The 21,999-nt window shown below is 40.6% G+C and overlaps 2 protein-coding genes and 1 long non-coding RNA gene across 6 annotated transcripts; all 3 read left to right on the top strand.

Annotated features, from left to right (window-relative positions):
- Window positions 1-3,602: 3,602 nt before the first annotated feature.
- Window positions 3,603-21,846, top strand: LOC120546910. 4 transcript variants are annotated; one of them, XM_039782163.1, is made up of 9 exons: window positions 3,603-3,741; window positions 4,019-4,327; window positions 5,553-5,825; window positions 5,948-6,055; window positions 6,257-6,343; window positions 6,439-6,467; window positions 8,805-8,861; window positions 9,082-9,150; window positions 21,553-21,846. In XM_039782163.1, the coding sequence occupies exons 1-9, from the start codon at window positions 3,684-3,686 to the stop codon at window positions 21,691-21,693; spliced, it is 1,131 nt and encodes a 376-aa protein (XP_039638097.1). In that variant the 5' UTR covers window positions 3,603-3,683; the 3' UTR covers window positions 21,694-21,846. The 4 variants fall into 4 exon arrangements, with proteins under 4 accessions (XP_039638097.1, XP_039638098.1, XP_039638096.1 ...); XM_039782164.1 differs by lacking the exon at window positions 21,553-21,846 and adding an exon at window positions 12,720-13,211 and having other exon boundaries at window positions 5,553-5,813; XM_039782162.1 differs by lacking the exon at window positions 21,553-21,846 and adding an exon at window positions 12,720-13,211.
- On the top strand, window positions 15,638-18,028 carry LOC120546911. The gene is made up of 5 exons (XM_039782166.1): window positions 15,638-15,873; window positions 16,121-16,450; window positions 16,588-16,845; window positions 16,980-17,018; window positions 17,940-18,028. The coding sequence occupies exons 1-5, from the start codon at window positions 15,813-15,815 to the stop codon at window positions 17,960-17,962; spliced, it is 711 nt and encodes a 236-aa protein (XP_039638100.1). The 5' UTR covers window positions 15,638-15,812; the 3' UTR covers window positions 17,963-18,028.
- LOC120546917 lies at window positions 18,776-19,353 on the top strand. The gene is made up of 3 exons (XR_005636989.1): window positions 18,776-18,925; window positions 19,050-19,078; window positions 19,243-19,353. It is a non-coding gene; the product is annotated as an uncharacterized LOC120546917 (long non-coding RNA).
- Window positions 21,847-21,999: the final 153 nt, after the last annotated feature.

The following is a 21,999-nucleotide window of genomic DNA, read 5'->3' as shown; positions in this document are numbered from 1 at the left end:
CAAACCACCACATAGCTTTAAATGAAGACACTTTCGTGTAAGGAAAAGAACAGAAAGTATTAAATATATCTTTATTTTAATGCCCAGGTTGGTTGAGGTTCATCATTGTGGCTGGTCCGTGGGTTTAACAGTACTCATAATAACTGTTGTGGTGGTGGGCTATATATGGACAAAGAGCCAAAGGTGAGAAGATTCACAGATTTCATTTTTATAAACAAGAACATTTTAAAACGTGGATTACAGTATGGAAACTAAAGTCAGCTCTTTTTTTGTCTTTTCAGGCAACAAAGCCAGATGGATGGCAATGATGTGAGTTTGAAACTGAATAATCAAACGGCTTGTGTTCAGGCTGTTCCCACGAACCATTCATTCATATAGCTACAAAAAATAATGCACTGTAATTGTGCGGTATGTACGCCGCACCTTTTTGTAACTTTGGCGTAGCCCAACATTGACTTCGCGCGTATAAGACTGCGCCGGTCCCGCACGGGGGGAGGGAGGAGATCAGGGTGGATGGCTGGGTTCTAAAACACAAGGCTTTCAAGTGGGGGGTGGGTTAAAGGGAAGCACAAGACATTCACCAGGGGAAACGGTTGTTCTTGTCTGAAATTACTACTTAAAGGGGCTTTCACACCTGAAAGTCAAGTTGCGGCACAAGCCGCAAAGATCTAACGCGACAAAACTACGTTCTGTTGTCAGTACATACGTGAGTTGTGTCTCCCGACAGTTGTTAACTGATTGGGTGGGAGCATCCCGTCCTTTCGTATTCTCTTGTGTCAGAGTTTTCCAGCTGGCCGTTGCCCTCCACCGTGCTGCCACGGCTGTTTTTGTTTTTTTTGTAGCGTCTGCTCTGACTGACACCGCTATTTCTCCCCTCCCCCTCATGTACACATAAGCACTGAGCTATTCCTTAAAGGAGCTTCCCCTGGTCTTATAACACGATGATAGCCTGCCAGAGCTTTCTGTATTTGGGTCCGAAAGTCCGAACCATCCGAAAAATGCTTTCACACTAGGAAACAGCGAACCGACCAAGTTCAGTTTGATCCTGAGCAAGACTACTCTTTGGTTGGACCAAATTTCTGCCCGTTTGGTCCGGACTGGGGTCCAGGGGAGTTTTCACACCTGTAATTTTGGGATCAAACCGAAAGTCCGAAGTCCGGACCAAACCAGGTAGGTGTCTTTTGGTGTCCTACGGGACGTCTACATTGAATTCAATTCAATTCAATTTTATTTATAGTATCAAATCACAACATAAGTTATCTCGAGACACTTTACAGATAGAGTAGGTCTAGACCACACTCTATAATTTACAAAGCCCCCAACAATTCCAACAATTCCAAGTAATTCCCTCAAGAGCAAGCAGTCCGCACAGGTGGCGGGAAAAACTCCCTCTTGGGAAGAAAACAGACGACAGACCCAGGCTCTTGGTGGCGCGGTGTCTGACGAGCGGTTAGGGGTGTGATGAACAGTGGCGATAGTAGTCACATTAATAATGGAACAGTGACTGGATGTAGCGGGAAGCTGCAAGGTTTAGGCGGACGCAGCATGACATTGCAGGGCATCGCTGGCGGAGCTAAGCAGCCCGCGCAGCAGCAACGAGTATCTTCGAGTATCTGCAACGTTCTCCAAGAAAGATACGCTGGGGGAAAAAGCATAAGGACTGCCCTATGAACTCCCCAGAAGCTAGGATTAGTAACAAAGCATTTCTGGGACGGGCTGCACACAAATAGTAATAGTAATAGTAACAGTAATAGAAAAGGAGAGGAGAGAGCAGCTCAGTGTGTCAAAGGAAGGAAGTCCCATTGCAAGTGTAACATATGCAGAGCAGATGTTCCAAACTACTCTTCCACTATAATCAATGAAACTGGCTCACACCGAATACCAGGGCAGCAGCTTGGGTGCGCGTATGCTCCGTGGAGATCCACTCTACAAGCGGTAAAAATAGGACAGTTTTATTTTTTTATTTTAACGGGAGGTGTGTTCTATTTATATATTTAGCCTTTAAGAGAAGGTCTTTTTAATAAATAGAAATTAATTATAAAGTGTATTATTTATTTAAATTAAAACCACCGATATACAAAAAACAACTTAATGACTGTCATGAGCGCGTTTCGTTTTGAGAGTTTTGTGTTTGTGTGTTGTTTCCTGCCCCCCCCCTGCATCCTTTAAATAACAGCTGACAGTAGATTGACATTTCCCAGCGCGCTAGCCGGCTCCAAAGACTGAAGAAACAACAACAATCCCAGAGGGAAAGCTTCGCCATGTCTCTTGTGAATCAAACAATCCTACTGCGGGGTGCAGGTTTAGCCCGTTATAAAATACACTCTGCTGCAGTTACAATCTGCAAACTGTCAAACAGCGTCTCCGTCAATGCTTAATGTAGCAAATGTTCTGGAGCCGCGGAAATTCCACCCGAGTACCTACCTTCCTCTTTCTTTGTGTTGCCGTTTTAAACTTTGTGGGTTTGGAGGGACTATGGTTAACGCTTCTCAGATCTCTGCAGGGTAAAATCCAGACAGCTAGCTGACTATCTGTCCAATCTGAGTTTGTGTGGATTTGCCAGGTCTGCCAAAGCAAGACTATGGCTCACATTATGATCACATTTTTGCCGGCTAAATCAACTGCTACGCCTCCCTCTGAAAAGACCAGTAGTCATATGACCGCCGGCGGTCGCCCGTGCTTTCTTTGGATATCACACAAATTGTTGTGCATACCTTTCCTTAAAATATCAAACAAACCTGTTTATGAGAAACCGTTGTTGTGTTTATGGTATTTCACTGTTTATTATAAGAATAATTAGTACTGACTGTATTGTTTTGATTGTTTTTCTAGTGGCTGCAGCAACAAAGGAGATTTATTTGTTCCATTTGATCTCAGAATCTCCAGTGTGTTATGTTATTTTCACAGGAGCATCATGATGAAGATGAAGGTACAGTGACCTATGAAAACATTGGAGAACCTTCTGTTTCTATCAGACTCCACTGATCAACAACTTCAACATCAACTCACCAGAAAAACGAGTCCACTGCACTGAAACACCATCTCAAGATCATGTTGGGTTTTATATGGCTGAATGTTTTTTAAAACTGCAGATGTGAAAAGCAAAAAATGTTTCTTATCATATTTCATGTCATAGCTTTTCCTAGTTTGCCTTAGTTGTATCAATGTTTGTACAGAAGAACTAATCTTTAAGTAACTTTTTTCGGTATACAGGTTGATTTAAACAGTTTGCTGAAAGTCGAATATGTTTTTCTAGATTTTGTAGACTAAACTTGAAAAGCTGAGTTTTAATCAAGTCAGTAAGTGTCTTCTCTTTACTGTCAGTGATAATACAATGCAGTCTGGTAATAAATATGTTTTTGGTACCGAAAACAAGTTTCTACATAGACTTTCTGGCACAGACATACTATAAACGTGAAGCCTTTTTGTAAAATAAATTATGTTCTGTCAGATAGAAACTAACTGGGCCTCTCCTAAAGGTACAGAAATTCAAGGAAATCAAAAGCTGAAAGAGAGATGGTGATCTGCTCCTCCTACAAACATTCAGCTACTTGCAAAAGAGAGACTTTGAGGAAGTAACACGTCACTCATTACAGGAAGTAGATTCTTTATTTTAACATGCATCAGTTCAGTGTCTCTGACAGTTGACAGCTGAGAAAGGGACAGAGAGAGAGAGAAGCACGATGGCTGAATTCAAATGGATTAAAATGTCTTTATTTGGGATACTGTTTCAGTTTACAGGTAAGAATACATATAATATACACAAATACCAGAAACTTTACAAAATATAACTATAAATATTAGAAATGGTAAGATATTACACATAGTACATTTTATTTAACTAAGAAAGACAGGTCTGCAGTTTGTTTTAAACATGCTGAGTTTTGTGAAATTTGTCAACAGAATGAAACACATTTACAAACTTCCGATGTATCTAAAACTGTCCTCACACTAACTGTCAGCATGAGAGCATATTCATATTTCAATTTACTTTTCATGTTTCTCATCTCATTCACAGCTGTTACTGGAACTTCCCTCTCCACTGTCAGAGATGGTGATGATGTCACTTTGACTTGTGATGGTCAGGTTAACTGTGAGTGGACTAGCTGGTTCTTCACTGATTCAAGAAGCAGCGTAGCAGATCTGGTTACTGATGGTCAGATTGTTGAAAGAGACAAAGCTAAATCAGACAGACTGAATATTACAAAGAACTGTTCTCTGGTTATAAAGAAGGTCACAGTTCAGGATGTTGGTGTTTACCTCTGTCGACAGCTCAAACCAGGACAAGAAGCTGCAGACACTCAGATTGAACTATCTGTTATTAACAGTGAGTATTTACATCCTTATATTTTCAGATCAAACTGTCTTGCCTGGTTCGACTTCGAATCTCACAGTCAAATCATCACAGTGTCTGAAAATGTGGATATTAAACAAAGAATCATTCTAGTTGTTTTTTTTCCCCCAATAAATCATTACATATAGCCTATTTTTGTACAAACAAATAATATACAAATAGAAGAAAGTGTACTCATGGGGACAACAACCAGAAGTGCCGGTACTGGCCCATTTCAGACACTGCTTATTAGAAAAATAGACTAAGTAAGGGTTAATGACGACGACGAGGTGTCCAATCGACGGTTCACGCCTCGCCGTCGTCCATTAATACCTGACAATGGACACCTCGAAGGGCATTAACCCGCTTATACCATGGTCACTTGCCATATAACATATTTTTAAAACATTAGTTCATATTTTAATTAGTTTTACAATCGAAATCTAAAGTTTATCCAAACAATAACTCCGTTTCCCTGGTTACGCCTGACGGTTTGACTAATACCTGGAACAATCATTCCCATCCATCAGTTTCTTATGCAATCCAAACGTTGTTCTCTCCACCAGGAATTAGGAAGAACCTTAGATACGACTTGCCTCCCTTAGCAACCGGAGATATTTATATAGTCCGCTCAGCTGATAGAACCCTTCAGTTTAGCTACGAGACAGAAAGCTAATGCTATGCTAGCAAGATCCAAAGTCAATAACATTGTGTACAGTTGGCAATCAGTAAAAATAATTTGACAGTATTGAACAACAAGACAAGCTAGCTATCCAGCCATGTCATTGTCCCCAAAACAATATAATGACTTTTACGAAGAATTTGATCCGCGATGTGTAACGTTACTGTCGGCTGCAGCGGCGCAGCCTGAAGCAGCGAGCTGAACAGTGAACAGGATGTGAGATAACGTTATTCGCTGTGAAACTGAGTCAGTCCAGAGGGCCAGTAGAACTTACTTGCTGCAGCCTGTGTGTTTTAGCGCCATCCTGTGGTGTTCAGAGGACGATTTGGAAATAATAAATCCACATTTCCTTTTTGATTTAATGTAGCGCATTCATATAGAACAGTAAACAGTCAGTTTCCCCGAACTCCTTTAGTAGGTGTCCTATATCACTTTTCAATGGACACCCTGCAGCCAATCAGAATCGAGTATTCACCCAGACCATGGTATAAAACATAATAATTGATGAAGTAACTTTGTCTTTATGTTCTTTATCAGTGAAGGAACATGAAGATGGTGAGAAGGTGACGCTGTCCTGCTCTGTTTCGACACATGTGTGGTGTACACACACAGTGAAATGGCTGTATGAGGGGATAGATGCAGATGGAGCTACATCACAGTCTAAGTGCTCAGTTACTGTGATATTTCCTATTTCTAATCTCAAGCAGAAGTCAAAGTATCAAGAGTTGTTCAAGTGTGAAGTGACAGATGATTACACTGGAAAAGTGCTGCTGTTTCCCTTCATACCTCAGTCCTCAGGTAAGAAACCAGGTGAGAATATGATGAGCTGTTTACAATCAATTTTAATTGATGTGTGGCATTGGTGCAGATGGTAAATCAGGAGGTATTTTATTGACATATGGTTTGTTTGTTGTGTTATTTCTTTTGTCTAGGGGAGGATGCAACAACATCAACCACGAGGAGAACAATTGAAAGTGGCAGAAAACCCAGAATCACCTCAACAACGCCTGCTGTTAGTGTTACTTCAACATCGTCACAAGGTACTGACTCCAAAGTTTAGTGTATTATTTTTCTCTCCGCTTTGGAAGCTAAAAGCAAGATGCACTCTTGGCTTTGGGTGGAGATATTCTCGTCTGTATTCTCTAAACATTTTTTCTCCTCTCTTTTAGCTACATGGTTATAAAACTAACCGAAAGCTGCAGCCAAAATGTTTTGCACATTTTAATTTGTTGTTCTTCCAGTGTGGTGGCCGTACCTCATTGCGGTCATAGGTTTACTGGCTCTCGTAATCATCACTGTGGCTGTCATCAGACGGAAGATGACTAAAGGTGACAACATTCACAGATTCAACTTTTAATAACAAGAAGTTTTGATAAAGCTGGGTGTTCAATGTGGAAGCTTAACCCGACTCTTGTGTTTTCAGGGGAGAAACGACGGATGGATGACCACGCGGTGAGTTTTAAAACTGAAGAATAAAATGTTTACACACATTTTTACTAGTAGCTCAGTACAACTTACTGTGGTTCTGTAGTTCACAGAGAACAATACGTTGTGATTGTGATGTGCTGAAGGTTAAGTTTTTGAGTGGAAGTGGAAGGATCTGTTTAACCCTGTGTTGTCTCCCCATCGACTTTTTGTTTTTCTGGGTCAAAATTGAAACTTTTTTTCAACGTTTTGGACATCTTTTTCGACACTTGTGTTGTTTTTGACGTTTTTTCTGCACCTTTTAACTTTTTTGTGTGTTTTTTTTCCCCCCGTTTTTGGTAGCTTTTCCCAAAGAAAATTTCACTTTTTGAGCCGAGGACAACAGGAGGGTTAAGGAATAGTTCATTTTGGTGAATCCACTATTTCACTTTCTTCCTAATATCTCTGAGGTCTGACGGGCAGTTTTACATTTCTTTTTAAATTCACCTTTTTTATTATATTTTTGTATTACTGATCTCATATGAAAACGTTCCAAAGAAACTCAGCTTTTTGTGTATGGAGGAAATATTTATTCATAATTAAAATTGAAAGTCCAAAGAGAAATTGAAAGTCCAAAGAGAAAACAAAGCGAGATGAAATTAAAAATATCATTTTTTTTTCATTTGGCTTTGGCTTTTGAATTTAATATTTGGCTTTTGAATTTCAATTTATCATTGGCTTTTAATTTTCATTTAATATTTGGCTTTTGAATTTCAATTTAACATTGGCTTTTAATTTTCATTTAATATTTGGCTTTTGAATTTCAATTTAACATTGGCTTTTAATTTTCATTTAATATTTGACTTTTGAATTTCAATTTAACATTGGCTTTTAATTTTCACTTAATATTTTGCTTTTGAATTTCCATTTAACATTGCCTTTTCATTTGGACATGACACATGTCAATGTAAATGAGGAGGCGTGGCCCAAAGGCTGGTGGGAGGGTCTGAAACGAAAGGGGTGCAGAGGCACCTTATGAACAGCAGGGGGAGCTGACTGTTGGGGAGCATCTGTCTGCAGCTGAAGTTGGAAACCAGAATCAGCTTTAAATACAGTCCTAATGTAGTCCTCACTAACACGGCCCCAATTATAGTAACTACATGAAAACTTCACGGTTGTTGCATGAAATGTTGTTTGTGTTTAGCCTACATCATCATTTTCTATCATGTGAAATAAGAGGCCAAACCAGCCTGGTGGTGAAGCTGCAGACAGATGCTCCCCAACAGTCAGCTCCCCTGGTGTTCATAAGGTGCCTCTGCACCCTTTCGTTTCAGACCCTCCCACCAGCCTTTGGGCCACGCATCCTCATTTACATTGACATGTGTCAAGTCCAATTGAAAAGGCAATGTTAAATGGAAATTCAAAAGCCCAAATATTAAATGAAAATTAAAGCCAATGTTAAATTGAAATCCAAAAGCCAAATATTAAATGAAAATTAAAAGCCAATGTTAAATTGAAATTCAAAGCCAAATATTAAATGAAAATTAAAAAGCCAATTTAATAAAAATAAAGCCAATGATAAATTGAAATTCAAAAGCAAATATTAAATTCAAAAAGCCAAAACAAAATAAAAAATTATAATATTTTAATTTCTCATCTGAACTTTCAATTTCTCTTTGGACTTTCAATTTTAATTATGAATAAATATTTCCTCCATATTTGTGAACTAGGCCCAAATGTGTTCCAGAGCAATGTTCAAAGAGATAATTTGGCCCTAAAGCTGAAAAGTTGATGTTCGCTTTTTAAAATTTCTTAAATCTCTTGAGAAGACATACCTACACTCAATTGTTTCGGTGCTTAAAATGAGTTTACAAATGTCTTGGGTTCACTAAAGTAGCTTAATATATTAATAAAATAGTAATTAAATGTATAAAATGAAATTTTGCAATATTGCTTTTTGAATAGGAGTGTTGTCAAACATGCTTGGACTCGCCGGTGCGTCTTTTGTACTCAGAGGGTTAAAAACAACAAATCACAACCTGCAATTATGTTACAGGAGCTAATAAGCTTAGCTCAGCATAAAGACTGGAAGCATGGAGAAACAGCTAGCCTGGTTCGGTCCATTGTTAACAAAAGCTCATTAATTAACATGTGGTATCTTGTTTGTTTAATCCATTTACAACTACTTCTTGATGAACACCAGTCTATCCATCTGCCCAGCATGTGAGCCTGGTGCAGTGATGACACGACTCCAGGAAGTTACTGCACCCAGCTGTTGTTGACCAAGAAATAGTTACAACATGCTACATAGCGCTACACAAAAGCAACAAAACTGTAGTTTTTATTTCCAGAAATGTGAACTGTAACCAGACTGTGTTTGTCCAGGGACAGAGCTTAAACTCGGCGGTGACTCAGCCCGGTCCAGAAACCAGTCAGGACACGGTGAGATCACACACACGAAACCCCCAGTACAAAGATACACTCACTGCTCTGTGTGTTTGTTCTCTAAATACTGTGAGAGAGAAGAAAAGGGAAGGAAGAGGATGCAGCGTCATTATACCAGAATAGAATAGAAAAAAAAAGAAGTGTGAAGCAAGAAGTAAGGAGAAGTGTGTGGTGACATGAGGAGAAAAACTCACGCTGTCTTGTCTTCTCTGTGCAGGCTGATCCTGAAGATGGTGTTTCCTACGCCTCCATCAGCTACACCAAGAAGACCAACAGCAGAGCCCAGGTCAGCTGTCTTTGGGTATACTCAGTAGGGCTGGGACGATTAGTCGACGTAGTAGACGTAATCGATTACGTAAATGCGTCAACAACAATAATTTGCGTCGATGCGTCACCCGTAGAAATCTAAAAATAACATGGCTGCCTCCAGCAACAGCAGTAAGGATTCCTCGCAAGTTCAACAACACGTTGAGAAAAAGGCTCGCACATGGTCTTTTAAAGTGTGGGAGTATTTTACTCTTAATGCCAACAACAACGTGGTAGCCTGTAGACTTTGTAAAATACATCCCTGAGTCAGGATAACAGCAGCAAAAACACCGTAAGTTCTGCTCACCTTTTTGTCCCTTTCCCTCCCAAGTAGAGTTTAGATTCTCTGCCCGAGCCCGAACTTGAACCACGGGCCGGGTCGGGCCGATATGTCCCGCCACTATCCTCGGGCCGGGACGGGCCGGACCCTTGATCAAGCATTTGTGTTTTTTTAATCATTACTTTATTAGCCTAATTGGGTGGGGAGAAAGCTATGCCTCTCCAGCTTCTCCCGTAGCTCTGGGTAGATGTCCTGCACTGACTTGAGTGGGAGGTAAACTGGGCTAAAATCGTGTCCCCCCCATCTGTAGCACTGGCTTCCGTAATTGCGAAACCAGGCCAGATTGTTTCAGAGATCTCACGAGTCCTTTATAATGTCAGCTTTAACGGCCCACGTATTAAAAAATTGTCTGGTTTAAATCGGGCTCTAGCTCATAATTCCAGTTAATATGCCGGGCTCGGACACAACATGAACGGGCACGGGTAGGGTCAGGCTTGATTTTTTGGGGCTGATCTAAGCTTTACTTCCAAGCATGTACAATTATCAACATAGTGACACGGAATGTGTTCCCAGTAGTAGCCCAACAGTACGTTAGTCCGTTGATTCGTTTTAATGCCCCGCTGTGACGTAACATTAAGCAACATCAAACGCTGTCAGTCTGCAGTGTGATTTTTTTGGTTTACCATCATCATGAGTGACATCAATCGATTACAGACTGTTATATTAGACACTCTGCAACTTGCCTTATGTTGGATTTATTTGATACATCTGATTTCATATGTTGCTAAAATTGCACTTTGTTTACTGTAAGATTAAAGGGAGAAGAGCTTGGATGTTAAACAAGAGCTTATTCGTAAAAAAAAAGCAAAGACAGGCTACTCTTTTTGCACTTGCTCTGTTTACTTTAAGTTTTTATTTTTGTATTCCTCCTGAAAGTGACTTTATTTTGTTGATGGATTGATAGCCTACATCTGGCTTCAGGTTGCTCTAAAAATTAATTTTACTTGAACAGTGCAGTGTTAAACAATTTTTATAAATAGAGACTTGAACCTTATTGAAATTTGTTTTGTGTAAATTGTAAATAATTGGGAAATGGGAAAATAATCGCTAATCGAAAAATGTATCGTTACATTAGTCGACTTTTGATTAGTCTATTACGACGACGCTTTTGAACTTTTGAACGTACACATGTTCCACCAAAACAAGTTTTTTCCCGAGGTTATTTTTCAGAGGCACCGTGGCTCCATCCTGTGCTTAGCACCGCCCAAGACAATTGTAATTGGTTTAAAGAAATGCCAATAAACCAGAGCATGTTTTTCTCCTATCCCAGAATGCTATGTGCACTAGCCAGAACCTCCTCTGCAGCGCTGTGCAGGAAGGTCTGGCAAAGTGAGACTATCTTTTGATCTATCAATGCCAGTCCGTGGTTCTGAAGTAGCAGATGGATTTCTTTGTTTTTGTTTTTAAGATAGTTTTTTGGGCTTTTTTTGCCTTTTAAAGTGGCTACAATCAATGTGCCTATGGTAACAATATATGTTAATGACAATGTGGCAATGAAAAGGGACTGCTCATTGTGATCCACCTACAAAGAATTATCAGCTGAATCTGCTGCTCCCTTCTGCCAGAGCTTCATAGTGAGTTTCAGCTCATTGTTTTGCTGTCTGGCCAAAAACTTTACTGTTCTGTTTCACACTCAGCAATCTCAGAGCCTCAGATAGATAGACACAGATAGAGACTAGCTGGTGAACAGCTGGATGTGTAAATCAGCAACTGATTGCTAACAAGTTCACCATCATACTCATAGATTTAGTCCTGGTGATTGGTGATTCCTTCACTTGTCCTCTATCGCCACCATCAGACCAACATGTCAACTTCACTCACAAGACTTTTCATAATCTAATGAGCAGATAAAAGCTGCAGCAAAGTGAACATGTCAGTTGTTACATGGCTGCAAAATCTGCACTTTCACAACCAGGTTACTTTGTTTCACAATTTAATATTATCCATGTTGAGTTGAATTTACTGTACAGTAAAGGCTGATTTATGCTTCTGCGTCGAATTGACGGCGTACCCCCGAAGACCCCTCTACGTCGCTGGGAACCCCCCTCCAAGCCCTCCGCCGTAGCTCGACGTGCACCTCCAAAAATGTGTAAATTTGCGTCGAGGCAACGCAGACCACGAGGAATGTGATTGGTCAACTGGTCCTGTGTGTTGATAGTCAGTGTTTTAAAGGTCCCATGACATGGTGCTCTTTTGGATTTTATATAGACCTTAGTGGTCCCCTAATACTGTATCTGAAGTCTCTTTTATATAGACCTTAGTGGTCCCCTAATACTGTATCTGAAGTCTCTTTTATATAGACCTTTGTGGTCCCCTAATACTGTATCTGAAGTCTCTTTTATATAGGCCTTAGTGGTCCCCTAATACTGTATCTGAAGTCTCTTTTATATAGGCCTTAGTGGTCCCCTAATACTGTATCTGAAGTCTCTTTTATATAGACCTTAGTGGTCCCCTAATACTGTATCTGAAGTCTCTTTCCCAAAATTCAGCTTTGGTGCAGAACTACAGCCACTAGAGCCAGTCCTACAATGAGCTTTCCTTAGGATGTGCCATTTCTGTGTCTGAAGCTATTGAGGAGGACAGTGGGAGTGGCAAGGTCAGTGGCCACTTTTCTCGTTTGAAAGCCATGATGTCTCTCTCTCATGGGTGGGCCAAATTCTCTGGGTGGGCAAAGCAGAGAAAGGGGAGGTAACCTTGCTTGTTATGACCTCATAAAAAGCAGATTCCAAAACGGCTCATCTGAGCTTTCATTTTCTCAAAGGCAGAGCAGGATACCCAGCGCTCGGTTTACACCTATCACCATTTCTAGCCACTGGGGGACCATAGGCAGGCTGGGGGAAATCATATTAATGTTAAAAAAAATGTCATGCCATGGGACCTTTAAGCAGCCTACTGTGGGGAGTAGCAACATGCTAGTTCACTAATATAAGCTTTGCAAATAAACTCAGACATAATTTGGTTACAATGACGGAGTTATCCGTTTGTAAACTGCTTGATAACATTACATAAACTGGCTGGCAGACACCTCGCAAAAGCCACACACCCCCTAGCGTTCTGGTGGTGAAATTCACCGCGATGCAAAGCAACCGCAACGCAGAACTCTGAAAGGGTCACGACGCCGTAGGAGCAACAGTGTAGCTATGACATGGAGTTGACGCAGAAGCATAAAATAGCCTTAAGTTGGGTGCTGTTTCCTTCTTACTTCTCAGGTACGGGTTAGAAATGATGATGATGATGATGATGAAGGTGATTCAGTGACCTACAGCTCTGTGAAAGCTTCCTCCTCTCCTGCCGGAGCCTCTGCTGATCCCAGCACCCTCTACGCCGCCGTTATCAGAGCAAACAAATAAGAGACCACAGCACCAGAGAGACATTTTAAAGCTTTGGATATTCACTGGTGTTTTGGAGTAAATATTGGAATCTTCACCTGTCAGCTTAACTCATAATGAACAGATCCCTAAAAACTTCACCAACCAGGGAAATCCTCAAAGATCAGCAATCTCCAAAGTTTATTTTCATAAACCTATTTCTTTTCAGTAACAATCCTTTAAGCTGGAAGCTCTGACTGTTGACCACGATTAGAACTAAACTGTGATCGTTCTAACTGCTGAACATGATTCTGTTGTCCTCTGTTTTCTGTTGTGTTGTTGTTTTTAAATCATGCTTTGTATTTTCTGTGAAAATATTTTGTTAACAGAAGGTAATGCTTACACCTGAGGCCTGTACTACAAAGCAGGATTTGGCGTTAGTGAGCTAACTTCAGGTTCAACCCAGGATTTTCTGTATCACGAAGGTGGATTACTTGTTATCGGGTTCAATCGCCATGGTAACTCATGCTGAATGCCTAACCTGGTCGGGAGGAGGTTAAGTTGGAGATCAGAGATCAACCGGTGTAAAAGCACCGCCTACTGACCAATCAATAGATCAGGCGGTGGTGCATAGAAAAAAAAAAAAAAAAAAAAAAAAAAAAAAAAAAAAAAAAAGAGAGAGAGAGATTCACTCATAAAAGTTAAAACATTTAGAGACCGACAACCCCGTTAACATTCCCTGATGGATATTTTTATGAAATATATATATATATATTTTAATGGGAGGGAATTAAATATCGGCTTCTTGAGCCGTGTGTCGCCAATGTGCACATCGGTTTAAATTATGTTTTTATATTTTTTATTTGCTCTCACGATCGCTTCCCACTGTCAGGGTTGCAACTGAAATAAAAGGCTAAAGCAATGACACTTTATGGAAAGAACAAGTGTAATTATGGTCAGATCTTGGTCCTGACTGATGGGGAAGTGATATTGGAGTTGTGATTTAAACATCTACAGCGTCGGCTATTTTTTTTTTTTGCCAGCTTTCCTTCCTGTTTTAGGAAGCAGCGACTGTATTGCGTTTTCCCTGTAAAACCGTGTCTGTGTTCTTCATATTTATGTAGAATTATAATTTGCTCTTCTTATATATAACATGAGGCTCTGCTAGATGTTTGCAATTGGTCGTGGCGCGCAAACACCGCCTCTTTTATGTGAACCCGCACGCCGCTGGATTGGGAAACCCTGAGTTGACTGAACTAGTTGATAACCAGCGTCGTGATACAGGTTATGCGGGACCGTGGTTGTTAGGTTAGGTGAAGCCAGATAACTGAAAGAGATCCAGGGCTGGTTGATCTTGCTTCGTAGTACAGGCCTCAGCTCACTTTAGCAAATAAACATTGAGCCAAACTGCTAAATCTCTCACTACAATTACGCAGATGCCCCAAATTCCATCCAGTTAAACACAACTAAAAGAGGGAATAATTGATTTAAAGTCAATTGTCACAGTTCGGCCCAGAATCCCCTCTTCTTAGCCTGTGACCTGTCATGCCTCTGCTGTTCTTGGACTCCGATCCGGGTTTTCCCTCTATCCTCCCGGTTGTCTACAAGGGAGTTGCCAATCATTAGCGCGTGCACTGCCACACCACACCTGTTGCCACTCTCCCACACCTGTTGCCACTGTACCACACTTGTTGCTACTCTCCCACACTTGTTGCCACTCTCCCACACCTGTTGCCACTCTCCCACACTTGTTGCAACTCTCCTTGTCAGCCATAGTTGTTTTAAGCAGTGCCAGGAGGAACACTTTTTGCCAGATTGTCATTGTCACGTCTTTCAGTGTGGATTCTAATGTTTGTTCTTGTTCTATTGGATTTACCAATTTTCCCTGCCTACCTGTGTACTGAACTCTGCCTGTTTTTGCCACCTTGGTTATCTGACTGAACCCTGCCTGTACTACTGCCTGTGTTTTTGCCTGACAAACTGTGTACCGAACTCTACCTGTTTTTGGCAATTTGGATATTGGACTGAGCCCTGCCTGATACCTCTTCCATGTTTTTGACCTTTTTGAGTATATGCTGCCTACCAAGTTGCTCTGCCTGGCTGCCTATTCCTGTGTGTTCTTAATTACAACCTACATAATCTACTCTCTGCCTCCGGGGCTTGTCTGCTTTTGGTTCCACAATTTAGTACCTGGCATCAATGAAAAGTAGACAGCCACGTGCTCACCGTTTATTCTCTCTCTTAAAGGTAAAAAACTTTGGTCAGGTCTTGAACTGTGACCCAAATTCAAATTACAAAATAAGCCTACTACCTCTTTTAAAATATAGTGAGTTAAAACATTTCTCTCTGCCACCAATACAAATGGGTCCATACCTTCATATTTAGGGAGGAGTACTGTAAAAGAGACAGATGCTTATCATCAGAGTAAAACCTGCAGAGCTCTGCTGCTGCTCTTACCTCACCAAACACTTCCCCTTCAGTTCTCAGGAAACAACACTAAGCTGTATCAGGAACCAACAAACCACTAACATTTCATCATTATCCCCTGTATGGACATATTGCACAAGGGGTACATTTCTGGTGTACGAGCAGATTGACTAATTTCAGCATTTTAATTGATTCTATAAACATTCCTTCTGTGTGAGGAGTTTACATTTTGACCTGAAGCTTCTCCTGTTGAACTTTGAATGAAAAGGGGTTTGGTCCAACAGACAACAGATTATCTCCTCATCATCTGTGGGGCTGAGAACTCGTCCTGAAAGCTCATCAGTGGCTCAAATTACTATATCTATCTCGCTGAACCACATCTGGCTTTTTGGCTGTTAAGATATCGTCAAGAAATTAATTAGATGAAAAGTTGATCTGTGAATTCAGCAGCTGAAAGGAAGATACACTTTACTCAGAAGGGGAAGTAACCGCTGTATCTCTCCTAAAGAAGTCAGAAACGTTGACAGTCGAGGGCGAGAGAACAAGAGAGAGAGACGGAGAGGAACGATGGCTGAATTCAGACGGATTCAAATAACTTTATTTGTGATTCTGCTGCTTCAGTTTACAGGTAAGGACCCAACACACATTCATGACTAAAAGAAATGTTAATGATAGTATTTACTTGACTAACATTGATATAAATGAAACAGCCAAGTTTGCTATTTGTTTTGAAAATGGTGTGTCAAGTGGATGTTGATTAAGGCAAGTTTGCTGATCTCTGTTGTAATTAATAATCATCCTCTCACATAACCTACCTAACTATACACATAAATGCCAAATTCTTATCTCAGTTATGTTTGTCTCATCTTCAACAGCAGTAGCTGGACAAAACACCCTCTCTGTCATTGTCAGAGCTGGAGATGAAGTCACTCTGCCTTGTGAAAATGTGATAATTCAGGACTGTAGTACCACTACTTGGCTTTTTCGTCATGAACGGGAAGCATCAGTAGAGCTGATAGAGCATGGGCAGATTAAAGATGGGATTCCCAAATCAAAATCAGACAGACTGAGTGTTAGAGAGAAATGTTCTCAGGTTATAAAGAATGTCACAGAGGAGGATGTTAGTCGTTACACCTGCAGACAGATCAACAGATATGGACAACAACAAGATCCAGATGCTGTGGTTTTTCTGTCTGTTGTCAACAGTGAGTTTTTACATCATAATGTTTACTAACTGTCTTGTTAGAACAATATACTGAAACATTACAATAATTATGATTATAGTGATGAAGTTAATTTAACTCTTGTTGTCTTTCTCTCTCAATATCTCCATCTTCACCAGTGGAAGAACAGAAGAACACTGATGATAGAGTCACCTTGATTTGCTCTGTGTTGACTGATGCTGGGTGTGAACACACAGTGAAGTGGCTGTATGAGGGGAATGAGACTGTTGTGGAGATAACACCTCATACCTGTTCAGCCTGTGTGATATTTCCTCCTCATCTTAATCAGAAGTTACTGAAGTGTAACGTGACAGATAAGAAGAATGGAAACACGCTGCTGTGTAATGTCGGCCCCCAGTCCTCTTGTAAGAAACCAGGTATAGTTGGTTTTAATTGATGGATTTAGACTTTTAAGATGATTATTCTTTCTTGTTTAGTCTCTTCAGATAGTAAATATGAAGTATTTTAACACCATTTGTTGTGTTTTGTTGTTTTATAACAAAATCAAAAGGAAACACAACAGTGGGAACAGATAACACATCAACAAAAGGTAGTTACTTAATATCATACTCTCTGTCTGTCTGTCTGTCTGTCTGTCTGTCTGTCTGTCTCTCTCTCTCTCTCTTTCTCTCTCTTTCTCTATTTATTTCTCTCTCTCATGAACCTTCAAATAGAACTGAATGTTAAATAGTTTAAATATTCTCTTATCTACACAAGTATCAAACCTTGCAGTTGGGATTTTTTAATTCCTCGTAATGTGGTGTAGAAAAAAATAGATGAAAGCAACCATTTTTCATTAGAGGTTGATGAATTTTCTCAAAACACAAACAAGACAATGTAGCAACGGATTCATTAGATGGTTAACTTGCTTAAAGACACAATTTCGGCATATCGATAGTGTGGACAAAACATGAAGTGGCTGTATCAGGGTAGAGATGTGGGTAAAGAGAACAAAGACCTGAAGACATCACAGTTTCACTGCTGGACCAGTGTGACCTTCATGATTTTTCATTTAATTTACACGTCAGAGGATTATTATAAGATGTTGAAGTGTAACGTGATGGATGGTCACACTGGAAAAGTGATCACCTTCGGCCTTCAGTCTTCAGGTGAGAAAACAGGCGAGATGAGCTGTTTAAAATTACTTCAAACTGACGTGGAAATTACAAACTATGCAATGATTCAACCACAATTTGCAGGAACCAATCACAAACTGGCTTATCCATCTGGTGTGCTATTGGCGGGTTTAACACGATGATGATAGAGAAGCGACTAAGCAATGTCCTCTGCCAGTGCCTCTGCAGCGCTGCGTTAGATCCACAACTCCCTCTCCATTGTCCCATATACTCGTTCTAAACCCTTTTCTCTGGGCCAGTAGGCTATTCCATTGTACAGTCTGGAACACTGCATTTACGACCGTGGTTCATTTTCAATATCCTTGAAAAACTTCCAATTTTCTTCTTTTCTAAAGTACAGTGTGCAGCTCGTGTGTGAGATCCTGACAGAGCTCCAGCTCAGCGGGTCTGTGAAGGGGGAGAGGCTGACAGAGAAGGCAACAAACCCGACCAGCAGCTGCCGCCTGTCCCGGCAGATTGTGGAGCTCATGAAGTCTGATACCGTCTTACCAAATTTGCAATTAGCCATCAATGTTCGTAAAACGGCCCATATTTGAGCTTTACATAGTTGATTTCTCGCATAAAAAAAGTCTCAGAAGTGAATTCAGTGGTAAAACAGCAGATGAACAATGTGTACAATTTCAGAGATCTGCGTGACCTAGATTAAGAGTACTAGCTGACCTCAGGTCAGTTGTGTAGCCTATGTAAATGTTGGGGTGTGAGAAAGACTAGAGACTAGAGCCAGATGAGGATTTGAGAAGTTGATGTTAACTTTTAGCTTTGTTCAGATTCGCCCGTTTTCAGCAGCAGTTTCAAATTGTGAGATTTGCAGAGGAAAGAGGTGTCAATGAGATTTAGAGGTTCTATGTACGTCCTATTTACCCACCAAACTGTCGTTTTTCAACTATGAAATCAGTTTTGCATTCTATCACCCCTTTAATAGATTGGTGATAGCCAGACTACATCATTGTGCCTGTGGGTTCAGCAGCACTCTTTATAACGTGGCACTCTTCAGATACACTCTCTCTCTCTCTCTCTCTCTCTTTCTCTCTCTCTCTCTCTCTCTCTCTCTCTCTTTCTCTCTCTTCCTCTCTCTCTCCTTATGAAGCCTAAAGTATGAATGTCAGATTGACACATGGCAGCAAATGGAGATATTCACGTTGGAGAAAGCACATTTGTTCTCTTTGAGCTACAGGATTTTGAATAGAACAGAAAGCTGCAGCCCAAATATATTTCATGTTTTTATTGTCTTCAGACTGGTGGAGGGTCATCATGGTGTCTGTGGGTTTAGCAGCACTCATAATAACTGTTGTGGCGGTCAACATATGGATGAGAACTAAAGGTGAGAACATTCACAGATGTCATTTTAAGAAGAAGATTTAATGAATGTCTAATGAACAAGAACAATTGATGAACGTAGATTTACAGCGTGGAAACTAAAGTCTGCTCTTTTTTTGTCTTTTCAGGAAACAGAACCCAGATGGATGGCAATGCTGTGAGTTTTAAAACTGAATAATCAAACGCTTGTGTTTACAATTTACAATAAGAATAAACAGTGCTGACAGGATTGTTTTGAGTCTAAGTGGCTGCAGCAACAAAGGAGATTTATTTGTTCCATTTGATCTCAGAATCTCCAGTGTGTTGTGTTGTTTTTCACAGGAGCATCATGATGAAGATGAAGGTACAGTGACCTATGAAAACGTTGGAGAACCTTCTGTTTCTATCAGACTCCACTGATCAACAACTTCAACATCAACTCACCAGAAAAAAGAAAAACTGTAACATCATTTGAGTCATATCTAAAAACTGAAGTGTAACTTGTACTTCAGTTTAACAATGATGTCTTGATGTTAGGATTTGACTCATTGCTTTTAAAGGTAAATCTTTGCTCAAGTTTTTAAATCTCTGTGTATATATGTATTAGAAATTAAGATAGGAGAAACTTTATTGTCATCCTTTTATATACAATGCAGTAGCCTAGAAATCTAGATGCACCCTAGCAGCAGCAAATGTAATTTGCAGCCAGGGTCAGTCTAGCAACTCTCCGTTGGCTTGCGAGCTGGAAAAAACAAATTCTGACCGGGCCAATCACATCGTGTATAGAGTCAGTGGGTGGGCTTATGGCCGCTGCTGTTGGCGAACAGCGGTCTTTCGAATCGGCTTTGGCCGTGACTCTGGAAGACTTGGAGTTAAGCTTTTCTTTGAGAAAAGAACAAAGAATGGCACTGAAATAATTCTTGTTTATTTCTGGGGTCCTGCTGCACTCCAGATGGTTTCTGTTTGAAATTTCTGACACATTCCCAATTTGGTTCAAATCTAATTTTTCAATATAGAGTACACATTGTGTTGGTTCAACATAAAAAGACGGTTATTGAGCGTTTTCTTTTCAAACTCTACATGCTCACACCTGCTCAATTTGGCAAAACAGTTCAATCTCTCACTATAATTATACAGAGGCCCCAAATTCCATTCAATTAAACAGAAGTAAAAGCAGCCAGAGCTTGCGCTAAAACCCTTTCTGTCAACCCTGTGAAAACCAAGCCATTTCTGAGCAGTTTTTGCTCCTGTCACATTATGACTCACTGTGGGCTCAATTTTCACTCTATCTGCAAGTCCGGAATCTCAGATTAACAAGCACAACCATGGCCAGAAGCAGGAAGAGCTCCTAAATGTCTTTTGAGCATCTATACTATATTTTGATCTATCAATGCAGCTGTCCATGGTTCTGAAGTAGCAGATGGATTTCTTTGTTTTTAGGATTATTTTTGGGGCTTTTTTTGCCTTTTAAAGTGGCTACAATCAATATTCCTATGGTAACAATGTTTATGACAATGACAATGTGGCAATGAAAAGGTGTTGATCTTTGTGATGAACCTACAAAGAATTATCAGCTGAATCTGCTGCTCCCTTCAGCTTTACAGAGCTTCATAGTGAGTTTCAGCTCATTGTTTTGCTGTCCGGCCAAAAACTTTACTGTTCTGTTTCACACTCAACACTCTCAGAGCCTCATTTGCCAACACAAAAGGCTTTAAAAAGCCATTGTACACTCCCTGCTCAGCAACAAACAGCAGACAGACACAGATAGAGACTAGCTGGTGAACAAAGTGGAGAATTGAGCAGCCAAAGAAACACCACTCCAAAAGCTTCTGTGTCTCGGCGTCTGCTGGATGTGTAAATCAGCAACTGATTGGCTAACAAGTTCACCATCATACTCACAGATTTAGTCCTGGTGATTGGTGATTCCTTCACTTGTCCTCTATCGCCACCATCAGACCAAAATGTCAACTTCACTCACAAGACTTTTCATAATCTAATGAGCAGATAAAAGCTGCAGCAAAGTGAACATGTCAGTTGTTACATGGCTGCAAAATCTGCACTTTCACAACCAGGTTACTTTGTTTCACAATTTAATATTATCCATGTTGTGTTGAATTTACTGTACAGTAAAGGCTGATTTATGCTTCTGCGTCGAATTGACGGCGTACCCCCGAAGACCCCTCTACGTCGCTGCAAACCCCCCTCCAAGCCCTCCGCCGTAGCTCGACGTGCATCTCCAACAATGTGTAACTTTGCGTCGAGGCAACGCAGACCACGAGGACTGTGATTGGTCAACTGGTCCTGTGTGTTGATAGTCAGTGTTTTAAGCAGCCTACTGTGGGGAGTAGCAACATGCTAGTTCACTAATATAAGCTTTGCAAATAAACTCAGACATATTTTGGTTACAATGACGCTGTTATCCGTTTGTAAACTGCTTTCTAACATAACATAAACTGGCTGGCAGACACCTCGCAAAAGCCACACACCCCCTAGCGTTCTGGTGGTGAAATTCACAGCGATGCAAAGCAACCGCAACGCAGAACTCTGACAGGGCCACAACGCCGTAGGAGCGACAGTGTAGCTATGTCATAGAGTTGACGCAGAAGCATAAAACAGCCTTAAGTTGGGTGCTGTTTCCTTCTTACTTCTCAGGTACGGGTTAGAAATGATGATGATGAGGATGATGAAGGTGATTCAGTGACCTACAGCTCTGTGAACGCTTCCTCCTCTCCTGCCGGAGCCTCTGCTGATCCCAGCGACCTCTATGCCGCCGTTAACAAAGCAAACAAATAAGACACCACAGCACCGAGAGACATTTTAAAGCTTTGGATATTCACTGGTGTTTTGGAGTAAATATTGGAATCTTCACCTGTCAGCTTAACTCATAATGAACAGATCCCTAAAAACTTCACCAACCAGGGAAATCCTCAAAGATCAGCAATCTCCAAAGTTTATTTTCGTAAACCTATTTCTTTTCAGTAACAATCCTTTAAGCTGGAAGCTCTGACTGTTGACCACGATTAGAACTAAACTGTGATCGTTCTAACTGCTGAACATGATTCTGTTGTCGTCTGTTCTCTGTTGTGTTGTTGTTTTTAA

Source organism: Perca fluviatilis, chromosome 18 (assembly GCF_010015445.1).
Source record: "Perca fluviatilis chromosome 18, GENO_Pfluv_1.0, whole genome shotgun sequence".
NCBI classification, from domain to species: domain Eukaryota; kingdom Metazoa; phylum Chordata; class Actinopteri; order Perciformes; family Percidae; genus Perca; species Perca fluviatilis.
Note: the sequence above shows the minus strand (reverse complement) of the source record. Positions and strands in the feature narration are given on the sequence as shown.

Excerpts from the sequence above, each read along its gene's own strand:
- LOC120546910 (XM_039782163.1), top strand. The coding sequence starts at position 3,684 with ATGGCTGAATTCAAATGGATTAAAATGTCTTTATTTGGGATACTGTTT. Across the intron at positions 5,826-5,947 it reads GTCCTCAGGTAAGAAACCAG|GGGAGGATGCAACAACATCA; the intron begins GTGAGAATATGA and ends TCTTTTGTCTAG. Across the intron at positions 8,862-9,081 it reads CAGAAACCAGTCAGGACACG|GCTGATCCTGAAGATGGTGT; the intron begins GTGAGATCACAC and ends TTCTCTGTGCAG.
- LOC120546911 (XM_039782166.1), top strand. The coding sequence starts at position 15,813 with ATGGCTGAATTCAGACGGATTCAAATAACTTTATTTGTGATTCTGCTG. Across the intron at positions 16,846-16,979 it reads GTCCTCTTGTAAGAAACCAG|GAAACACAACAGTGGGAACA; the intron begins GTATAGTTGGTT and ends CAAAATCAAAAG. Across the intron at positions 17,019-17,939 it reads AGATAACACATCAACAAAAG|TACAGTGTGCAGCTCGTGTG; the intron begins GTAGTTACTTAA and ends TCTTTTCTAAAG.